This window comes from Labrus bergylta, chromosome 1 (genome assembly GCF_963930695.1).
Source record: "Labrus bergylta chromosome 1, fLabBer1.1, whole genome shotgun sequence".
Classification (NCBI taxonomy): Eukaryota; Metazoa; Chordata; class Actinopteri; order Labriformes; family Labridae; genus Labrus; species Labrus bergylta.
In genome coordinates this window covers 7,918,859-7,930,682 of record NC_089195.1, presented here as the reverse complement: position 1 = coordinate 7,930,682, position 11,824 = coordinate 7,918,859, and the positions used below count along the sequence as shown (strand labels likewise).

At 41.4% G+C, this 11,824-nt stretch overlaps 1 protein-coding gene across 1 annotated transcript; it reads right to left on the bottom strand.

Moving 5' to 3' along the window:
- Positions 1–3,922: 3,922 nt before the first annotated feature.
- tekt4 (tektin 4) lies at positions 3,923–11,091 on the bottom strand. The gene is made up of 7 exons (XM_020654173.3): positions 10,469–11,091; positions 9,647–9,717; positions 9,412–9,555; positions 9,143–9,229; positions 6,950–7,085; positions 6,719–6,873; positions 3,923–6,564 (listed from the first exon to the last, which is right to left on the bottom strand). The coding sequence occupies exons 1-7, from the start codon at positions 10,994–10,996 to the stop codon at positions 6,351–6,353; spliced, it is 1,335 nt and encodes a 444-aa protein (XP_020509829.2). The 5' UTR covers positions 10,997–11,091; the 3' UTR covers positions 3,923–6,350.
- Positions 11,092–11,824: the final 733 nt, after the last annotated feature.

Sequence of the window (11,824 nt, the reverse complement as noted above, 5' to 3'; positions counted from 1 at the left end):
CTGCTGCCCTCTCCATCCCTCCCATTTTTTCATTTATGCAACTTATTTTTTCCTCCTTTTTCCTGGGTTGCATTTGTCCTTTCCATCCCCTATCAAGAAAAGAAAAGTAGACCTTGAAATACATTTAAGACGGAAAATCGGGACATTATAAATGAGTTCAATGTCTCTTCCACTGTCAATCAGACGAGCATGATTGAGTTGACGCTGTCATAATGTGTGCATACCAACACAGGCTTGTTAACACTTGTTTTAATTCTACAGCAACAGGGTGTTCAAATCAAACCACACAAGCTCAGGATACACGAGACATGTGAGCTCAGCCTATAACAAAGTATGATATGACGAGGGTCCTTTTTGCTCCTGATTCCATGTAATTTAAAAATTACGTTTGTGTATTGGATGGTGTATCTAATTGTGCCTATTGTCTGATCTTATTGTGGGTCTTAATATTAGGAAGGAAACCCACTTTCCCCTTCTGATGTCTGAAGACAGGGTGTGTGTTTTTTTTATAACACTAAATGGTAAAATCGTATGTACAAATGCACAAGCTCATGAATACACACACACACATGCACACACGCACACACGCACACACACACACACACACACACACACACACACACACACACACACACACACACACACACACACACACACAAACAAGGCTGGCAAAGTCCCATGCCCACAGTCAGTGTTTTCGTAAGATCGGAGCCCGTCTGAACTCTTCATCTCTGCAGAGAGTTCAGTTTCATAACATCCTGAGTCGTGGCAGCTCCTCAATGAAAGGCAGCTCTCTCTAAGAATAGAGACGGACCGTGGCTCCCTGTTCAAATGAAGAGGAGCAGAGGTTACAAAAGATGAGGTTATATAGCTTTCAAATGCTACAGAAAATATGCCATATATGCCAAATAAAAATGAGTGATTTATTTTAATTGTGTTTAAAGGGCAAGCCTCTCCCTTTTCTGATAAACAGGGATGTGTTTCCTTTCATTTGAACCCTTTTTTTATTAGTTAGCTTCTTTTCATTGTATAACTTCGGTTCTATTCTGTGCATGCCTCAGTTGGTTGAGTCGGTGGTCTCTCAGCTGGAGGTTTGGGGGTTTGATCCCCAGTGCCTGCAGCAACATGTTCAAGTGTCTATAGGGCAAGACACTGAACCCCAAATTGCTCCCCCCGCAACGCCAGTGGGGCATGAATGCGTGTGAATGAAATAGATCTGATGGGCAGTTTGGGCACTTTACATAGCAGCCTCTGCCATCAGTGTGGGAATGTGGTTTGAATGGGTGAATGTGTGTTAAAGTGCTTTGTGTGCGGTCAGAAGACTATAAAAGCACTATACAAGTCCATTTACTATTCGTTATCATGCAGGTATGAGTGCAGCAAAGCAGAGAGGAAGAAGAAAGACTTGTTATGGATTGCTGGTTTTACATATGTCAATATCTATGTCACGCATGTTGAACTTACTTGATTTTTATATTTTAATACTTTCCATATTAATATTCCTACACATGTAATTCATACATGCATGTTAATATATGTTGCTTTTGTAATGAAAGGCACCTCTCAGAAATCAGATTTGACAGGAGATCAGATACTGTGAGGCTCAAAAGCTCCCTCTAGTGGAGTTAAAGAAAATTAGAGCCAGAATAAATGGACAAAATACAAACAACCTGTCCAAGTGTGATGGATATTATCGTGTCTTTATTTAAACTCGAAATTTCAGATGTCTCTATGAGAAAACTATTCTTAAAATGATCAAACAAAGGGAAAGACGAAAACACCCGTAAAAAAAATACAGCTTAAAGAAACATGATGCAAATTCAGAAAGACCAACAAATACAGTCAGTAAGGCTGCACATAAGGAGTACTCTTGTTGAACCACATGTTCATAATGCTGGGAGACTTTTGAGTGACAGATCATACAGTAAATAAACAAGGGTAAAAATGGACACTGTGGAGGCAGTACAGCTTCAAGAACAGTGAATCTTTCATCCCACACTTATGTATTACACAGCCAGTGTGCCACTGTAAGGCTAACATTTAGATTTAAAAACCATAGTCTGAATCAAACATGGACGCAGCCTCGGTGACGTCACCCTCTGGTTTCTGAAGCAGAGTTTTGTAAAACGATAAGAGTCAGTGGTCATTTTGGAAATGCTGTCTCAAACTAATTTTAATTTAACTAAGCAACAGGCATAGTGTTTGAGCTGAGATGGGTCTAAAGACTCCTGGCAAAAAGCTACAACACACCCACCTGTCAGTCAGGTCAACCGTGCCCCTAACGGTTATTCGTCGTAAATTCAAAAAATTCAAAAACATTAATTCCCCTGACAGTGTGTAATGACAAATACATGAGCTATTCAGACTAAATGTGTTTTCTGGTTGAAAACATGTTTATTCCTGCAGTCAAAAAGGCTTTGCTTTTTTATTTAGATATAGAACAGTGGACGAAGAATAAAACCAGGAGAGAGAGAGTCAGGATGGAGCCACAGATCTGACTTCAACCCTGGCAGTCTGCATGTAAGACTGTAGCCTCAGTACACAGGTGCGGGGGGCGCTGGTGGTGCAGTGGTTAGTGTGCGCGCCCCATGTATGGAGGCTGTCGTCTCAAGCGGGCGGCCCGGGTTTACATCCCACCTGTGGCTTCCTTCCCGCATGTCATTCCACTCTCTCTCTCCCTGATTCCCAACTCTATCCACTGTCCTATCTCTCCATTAAAGGCACAAAAAGCCCAAAAATCTCAGTACACGGGTGCAACTCAACCGCTATTGGCCATCAGCACTACTAAATGATCGTTTTAACTTGGGTGTGAATGTGTCTTGGGGGCTTTTTGCGGCCAGACTCAAGTGGACACTGTAGTGTGTACTGCAGTTTTTGTACTTCTGCATTGGCCTAATTTTCAACATCACTTGTTACATTGTTCAGGATAACTTTTTGAATTGAATTATGAATGTGATGATAAGTATTAATCAAACCATGTATTGAACAAAATAAGGTCAATTTATTTGATTGATTTTCCTCAACTTTGATGCAAGGAAATTCCCATTGAAACATCCGTCATCATTGTTGTGTTAAGTGTTAAGTTTCACTCCCTAACCCTAACCCTTTTCAAATTACAAACCCATTTGAAATCAACTTGAATATGATCTGCCGACAAGTAGCTTTAAGTCTTGCACACATAAATCTGTCAAGAGCTGGAGTTAAAATAGAAGTGAAAAAAAATCACAAAAGTGTCGCAGCAGAAGAGTGAGGTGTGAAGTATCTAAAAACTGTTGCCAAAAACAAGTCACTTTTAAAATCTACTCACATTCAAAGATATGTTTTGGGTGATTTTTGCCTTTATTAGATTGTACAGATGAAGAGAGACAGTACATTTTGGGAGGAGAGAGAGGGGGGATGACATGCAGCAAAGGGCCGCAGTGTGGACTAGAGCCTCCATACATGGTGCGCGTGACATAACTGGCAGACTATTGTGGCTCTAAATAGTCCCATATGTTTTCTCTCCAATCAATGGGTTACTATTGATGACTCTAATATTGAATTGGAGGTCATGTTGACATACAAGTTCAATCATTTTGTAATATTTGGTGTGTATTATTTCAGGAAAAAAAGGCAATTTTGTCGTATCCTGTTTTTGTGCAACCAAACAAAATCCAGAAAAGCCAAATTATTTTAAAAAAGATGATGAAAAGAAATCCTTAAAGTGAAGCCGTTGATTCTATTTTCTTTTTAAAAGCTGGAAGTGTGAAATCTCTGGTAATTTTATTTAAAATGAAAAATAAAATAAAGTTAAAAAAAATAGTCGTTTTCCGAGTGCTTCCAAAATAGAATCACTTCAGCTTTACTTGAATGCATTGTAAATTCCAAATAGTTTAAAATAAACACTGAAGGACAAAAGATCTTTTATTCATTTGGTCACAAAACAGGATTAGTGCAATAATCAAAGAAAAGCCAGTTATGTTCATATTTATGTTCTGTTTATTCACATGTCTCTGAATATAAGTCTTTCATATTCAGGTATGTCGGCTTAATCATTGACTTATAAATTGAATACAAACACGGGAAGATGTTTATGAGAAATGAGAAGGATTGACCATGTGACCCTGAGATGTTAAAGTGTGAAACTTTGAGCCGAGGACATTGATGTATGAACTTATGAAAGATCGTGTTTGACGTCACATGCTGTGGGAGTCATTTTCTCACCTTTCTTTTCACCTTTCACACGTGGCTGTTTCTGTGAACATCATACAATCTATAAAGATTATCTTAACTCACTTCCTCTTTAACCGCTAAGTGTTAACTTACAGTAACATGAAGATGTGGACCCCTTAAAGCCCTCTGCAGTACGTTCTGAAGCATGTTAGAAGAATCCAATTCTTTCTTTAGCCAATTCAGGTCAATGAGAAGTGAAGTGTGGGGAGGTAAGAGGAACAAAACTGTTTCAACCAATAAATAAAGCTTGTCATCATTTGAAGTTCTTGTCTATTGGCTTCCTCATGCACACATTGGTACATGAACATTAAAAAGAAAAGACAAATTTTGCATGCTTTTAATGGTGCACAGACACAGAGGTCTTATAATATCAGAATCTACACAACCATTATCTATACTTTTTCCTGTTCGGGGACGCGGGCCACTGGAGCTGATCCCAGATGCCATTGGGCGAGAGGCGGGGTACAACCTGGACTGATCGTTAACCTATCGAGCATGTCTTTGGACCGTGTGAGGAAGCTGGAGAACCCAGACAGAACCCACACATGCACGAGGAGAGCATGCAAACTCCACACAATGAGACTCCTGTCCGACTGGGATTCAAACCAACAACCTCCTCGCTGTAAGCAGGGGCGCCGCCAGGAACTCTGGGCCCCGTGAAAAGATATCACATTGGGCCCATACCACGGCCCAAACTAACCTGGAAAATTTCCATGACTATGACTAAACCATTCTACGCATTCAGAAGGGGGGAGAGGGGCCTTTGAGACAGACTCCACATTTTTTCCAGAAAGGAATTCTGAATGTTTGTTCATTTATTCAGACAATTTTAGTTATCTTATTGCGGTCATAACTTAGAGAAAAAAAGCTAAATAAGAAATAGATTTTGGAACTATGGTGAGTCAATGCTGTGACACAAGCCAGCTTTACTGTCACTTATGTTTCCTCTTTTTTCTAGATTTATAAAAATCCCCACAGCGGCTGTAAATCATCGTCCTATACTGCAGCAGCCAGAGATCTACTCTAATTAAACACAATTCTGCCTACATAAATTGAGCAGCGAGCACAGTGGTGACCAAAGTCTGTCATTGAGGGACGCATTTGTCCCTTAATTATCGCCTTCAAAATATCCTGCTTACTTTAACTACAAACCAGAGCACAGCACTCCTATTTGTTCATCTGTAGTACAAGGTTGAGTGTCATGAGATGAGTGCTTCTGCATACCAGCTTATGTATTTATATCAGCTGCATGATTTACTTATAAAACTACTGATCCTAGAAGTAGCCCTGTAAGAGAACTATTTAGCCATCAATCTGTAAAATGACTTGTGCAGTCGTTATTTTATCATCAATCTATCTTCACAGTTTTGTCTAGTTTTCTTGTTCCTTGTTGATCAATCATGTAAATCAGTAAAGCAACAGGAATAACGCCCAAGGTCATTAGGTGAATACCATAGACTGTAAATAATAATGGCATGGAAGCCTGAGTGACATCATCTAATCTGTTACTACAGGAGGCTCATCGCCGCCATGCTGGAAATCCTGTCTCAGCCTAACTTACAGTCAACCTAACGACAGGCTGAGAGCTGAGGCGGGTTTTAAGACTCTTGATGAACCGTTACATCGCGCCCACCTGTCAATCATGTCAGCCTCGCTCCTAATTATGAATAACACGTATCGTTCATAGACTCAAAACGGATGAGTTATAATAAAAACGCACCCCTGTACAAGTGTGTGCCCATGAGAACAAGAACTAATCAGACAAAGATCGTTTTTGTACCAGGCTGTCAAAATGTTGATTTCTGCTGTTAAAACAGGCTTTTTTTAAAATGTGGTGTGTATGTGACTTCCGGGCTCTTGGAGCCAGCCTCTTGTGGACCCTCGACAAACTGCAGGATTTTGCGTATGCAGTATACTGTAAACACAGACACCTTGCTGCCGCTCCGCCTTGTGGACCTTCCACCCCACACTGGTTTTATGAATGTGTGAGTGTGATCATAACTGTAGTTGTTTTCCACACTTTCTTGATAAGAGATTATCTTACAGATCCAAGAGAATACATTATCTTTTATTTTTAAAACTTTAACCTATTGTAAAATATCGCAAAACCAAATGCAACTTTGCACAGACTCTGGTCTTCAGTAACCGGACAGCGTGGAGACGGTTGGGTATCGTTTACGGTGAGTCATGCACTTGTCTCTCTCGATGAACAGCGAGTGGGTTTTACAGTTTATGTCTTTCTCAACTGTAACGCGTGACTCCTCCAGGTGGGCCAGCGAGCTTCTGGCCTCACTCAGCTGCTGGTGCAGAGATGATAGAGTGGCATCAATCTGCTGCACCTCCCCTTCCAAACTACACACGCGCAGGAGGCAAAAAAGAAGCAGTTAGAGATAGAATCAGATGAGACATGGTGTGTGTGTGTGTGTGTGTGTGTGTGTGTGTGTGTGTGTGTGTGTGTGTGTGTGTGTGTGTGTGTGTGTGTGTGTGTGTGTGTGTTTGTGTGTACCTGAGCTGGGGTTCATCTCTGCAGAGCTCCATGTTGGGTCTGAGGGAGCGGAGGTAAAGCCTGGATTGGGCGACTCTCTGTGGGGCCTCTTTGTTGTGGATGGCCTGCTGCAGGGATACAATGTTCCTCTCCTGGGCCCCGATCTGCTCCAAGATCTAAACACAATCACACGATAGATAGAACATGAATCCATTCAAAATAAACCCATAACTCTTTGTTTTTGTTGTCTACCTGTGCAAGCTTCATCTCCAGCTGGGTCCTGGCCTCGATCAGCTCCTCACAGCGAAGGCTGAAGGCTCGGTTCACGCTGGAGCACTGGACTCTCAGGTCGTCTGTGGTGTCCTGCAGCACACGCTCCACCAGCAATCTGACACACACACAAACAGCACCACTGTGTTTTTACTGAAAACATCAAACATGGCTCGAAAAGTAAAAGAATACTCCCTAAAGTTCTTTCAATCCGTTTTTCCTTTAACTCGATGAAAAACATCACGAGGATGGAAGATGAAAAAGATGGCCGCAGTGATAAGGGAATCTGATTTCACTTACACCGCAGATGTTACAGATGGCACGAGGGTCTGCTGTGTAAAAACTACAAACTCCAGAAGATGGACTACAAACAGCACAGCTATCTGCTCAGTGCCTTCTCACTGTGTTGTTAAATGCAGCCATTAAACGTGGAAACTGTTATGAATATGACCTCATTGAGGATTTATGAAGTTTATCAAACAGAACAGCCAATCACGACGAGGCAGCTTTTAGCTTTTGCACAGTTCGATACAGCAGGTAGCAGTATGCACATACTTGGTTTAGCAAATCCGCCAAGAAGCAAAAAGAGTAAGAAGTAACCATGGCAACCACTTGAGGGCTGAGTCCATCTTGTTAACTGTGACATTTTTTGTGCATTCTTAGACTCCAACAACGGCCGTCTTCCTACTTCCACATGTCCCATGGTCCCTGGTGTGAAACCACCCATTAGTCTACACTGGTCCTGTCTTACTATCAGTTCATACATAATGAGTGAAGCGTTTTGTAATGACAATAATCTTATCTTACACAGTATTATCTTAATTGTGATGGGACCAAAAGTACTTGTGTTATAGGCTGTCTTTAGTGTCATGAAAAAACAGCAGACATCTCATCTCATATTGGTTAAACTGCACTGATCTGTATGATCTCAAAGTTGGGGCCCCAAAACAGTTTGAATTATTGAATAGATTGAGTCATTGAAGGTTGGTGCTAAATAAATCAGTTAAGTAAGGCGACAGGGTGACACATCGAGAACACCTCCATGCTCCCCCTCCTCTCCTCTCGTATTTATCCGCATGAACCATAAGTATGATTATATGAAAGTACCGTATTGGTCCGAATATAAGACGGCCTTTTTCCCCATCGAAATAGGTCCGAAAAAGTCGGGTCGTCTTATATTTGGGGTCTAGTATTCAGAGCGCAGCTTTAATTGTTCGCCTGTCCCTTTAAATGTCAACACACACGACGCGCTCTGGGAGGAGCAGGGGAGTGATGACAGTGAGAGAGAACACAGGAGAGGAATAGTGTGTGAGGAATAGGAGACATCGGAGGAGAAGTTTGACGAGCTTTAGTTTAGTTTAGTTAAAGATGTGGCCTGTATTTTCTCTCTTATTTAAAAATGTTGATAATATTGTTTGATTGTTAATCGATTTTAATGTTGAATCATACTGTACATAGTTCGCCCTTGTGAAACACTTTGTTTTGAAAAGTGCCGTAGGCCTATACCGATAAATACGGTATGTTAATTATTATTATAATTATTAATACATCAGGTGTTTAATTTAATGTGTTTTTAATATTGTTATTTTCAAATAAAATGAAGTTCTTTAAAAAAAGTTCTTTACAAAAACAAGATCTGGTCTGCAAATCTTTTTTTTCTAAATATGAGTGTTGAAAAACGGGGGTCGTCTTATAATCAGGGTCGTCTTATATTCGGACCAATACGGTAATTGTTTGATTCAGTGAAAATGGCTTGTTTTCATTAAAGGTCAAGAGGTGCGTCACTTGAAGTCGACTCGTTTTGTCTGTTATTTTTTTCCGTCTCTCCTTTCCTAAAGGATGCTCAGCGTGTCCTTCGTTAAATAAGATAGTAAAAGAAGCAACAGAGCTTCTTGCCTTTTCTCTGTGATGTTGTTTTAGTGATTTTTACATTTTCTATTTGAATGTCTCTTTCTCCCTTTGGCGTGATGCTTTTGATGTTTTGTATGTAGAACTTTGAATACCTTGTTGCTGAAATGTGTTAAATAAATAAACTTTGCTTGCCTCATGGCTGACGCTTAAAAGACTTCTGGGTCGTTACACTCAGTTGGGAATCTTCCTAACCATAGAGGACTATTCGACTGGATCCTGTTTTTCACATAAAACTGGATTTTGTGGCAGCTTTTACACACTGACCTGAGATTGTGGGTGGCCTGTTCTTCTTGTAAGGCCTTGGAGAGGTTGTCCTGAGTAAACTTGGTCCATGCTGTGTGGTTACTCACCCTGACACAGACCAGAGGACAGATTGTATAAAAGCCATGTATGTTTTCACATATTCTATAATAGAGATTCATTTTTGTTGTTCTGCAATATTGTTACACACACACACACACACACACACACACACACACACACACACACACACACACACACACACACACACACACACACACACGTAGACTCACTGGTCATGCATGGCGGCTGAGCTGGGGTGGTGTTGTGTGTCTGGGCTCATGTTACTGTATCTCCCACTGTGGTCATCAAAGTTGTAGGCCTGGTACTTATCAGACCAGTCCATCTCTAATGTCTGCTTTGCCTCTCCGTTCATCCTGACACACACACAAAGACACTCTCAATGATGATTGTTCATTTCTATAAAGATAAAGAGGATATAGTCTACAAACAGGTTTGGACACTCACTTGATCTGACTGACGACCTGAGCTGTAGTTCTCTTCAGAAGAGCCTGGATGCTCCGTATTAAATCCACTTCCTACAGGAGACACAATCCAAACCCAGTGTAAGAGTGGGCCCTCTGCTGGGGCTGTGTTATTGTTGGACACTAGTTTTATTCCCTCTTATGCCTTCCCTCAACCCCCATCAATCAGTCAATCTTGATGTCAGCCATTTGTTAAGACAGGGGGTTCTGGAGGCTCATCGGCAGCAGCCGCCATGATGGAAATCCTGTCTCAACCTAACTTTCAGTCAACCTAACGACAGACTGAGAGCTGGAGCTGAGGCGGGTTTTAAGCCTCTTGACGAACCGTTACATCGCGCTCAGCAGATGTAAGCAGACAGGTGTTACTATGGATAACAAGTATTTTTCATCAAACGGAATTTCATTAAAACAGAGCCGTTTAAAAAAAACTTCACCCCCCCCTGCAGTGTGTACCCTTGAGGACAATAACAAATAATGTTCTTGTTCATTGATGCTGTAAAATGGCTATTTTGGCTTTGGTATGTGACTTCCGCATTGGCTTTCATTTTTCAGGACCGGGGGTTGCCGTTTCGCTCCTATAATTATTAAGTTCAGTATTTAACAGTTTTAAACACAGTTTCTACACAGTCATCTTTGTATTCTTTTTATATTTTGTATGTATCCTTTTCATTATCAGTTAAATTGGTGTGTTTTTGGATGTGTCACTTTGTTTGTCACATTGCATCTTCATATTGTGATTTTTTTTAAATGTCATGTTAAGAGGTTATTCTAAGTGATGCCCTGTCTCATCTTTTTTACTGATTACCTTCAGCAGCTCATCCTCCACAGAGTCTCTGACCAGGTCTGGTCCCAGTCTTCTTGCCCTGCAGTTCAGATTATCTGTTGCGATGGCGTGCGGCATCTCAGTGGCGTCCAGTGCTTTCTCCAGCCTTGTCTTCAGCCCCTGCAGTGCTTTAGTGTCAGCCAGCAGCTGCTCGATGTGCCGCTGCAGCTCTGACTTCCAGTGGTGGATCTCTTGTAGCCTGTCCCCTAGAAAACGGGTTCCCTCAGCCTGGGTCCTCAGAGTGGCTGACTCAGCGTCCTGGTACAGACTTTTGGACTCTCTTTGGATGCTCTGGGCTTGATATCGGTCGGTTCCTGCCTGCTGAAGGATGGTGTGGTAGTTGGAGAACCACTCTAGCGGGGTGTATTTAGCGGACCGGTACCCTGCTGTGGCTGAGCCCGAGGATGGCTGTGGGACCTCCAGCTGTACTGGAGGGTCCTTTTCTTGGACCCCCTGAGCCACAGCTCTACCGTCATAGTGTGGCCTGGACACCAACACATCTGAGCTCATTTTTGATGATTAAAAACAAAAACAAAGGACTTTTCTCGTCTGAATTTGTGTGTTTATCAAAGAATCAAAAGTAGCTCCAGAGGTGCAGAGTTCACAGTCCCACAGCAGATCGGGCTGTTTGTTTGTTTTGTGTTACCTGGTTACACATGTTGGCAGGAGCAGCTCAGACAGACGCTCTGGATCAAGTGACTCAAAGGATGGATTGTGTTACAAGGGAATAACAAAACAGTTTAAATTGGACTCACAATGATGATGATATAAAACCTCTTGGGGATCCCTCAGGCAAACTCATAGAAAAGAAGAAAACAAACAATATTCAATTTTAATCTTTTTTTTTAATCAAGGTTTGAAAAGTATTCAAACTTAGCCAAATTATTAGTTTGTAGCTGATGATGTTGTCTTGAATTTTTTTTTTCAAAAGGTTGCAGATACCCTTACTACAGAGGTTGAACCCAAGGTTTTTAGAGGCTGAAGCATCTTTTAGAATAGAATAGAATTAACCGCTTCTCACAGAGGAAGTGGTTGTTACTGCATGTGAACAAGTAAAGTCATTGTTTCCCACAAACAGCAGTGTATAGCACTTTTTTTTAGCACAGCCGTTTTCCTACTCTAGCCACTGTCCTATCAAATCTGCCCAATCGTCCGCCTGGGCCCTCCTTGAAATCTGATTGGCCATCCCAGGTGCCAAGCCGTATCTTAAACAATGATTACCTATTTGCCTTGTCAAAAGGGAGGTCATGATACAATTTACTATTTGGGCTGTGTTACAACAAGCTGCTTGTAGCTTTCTCTGTTTTGTCAAAGTGACAGTTCCTTTCGTTAGAAATT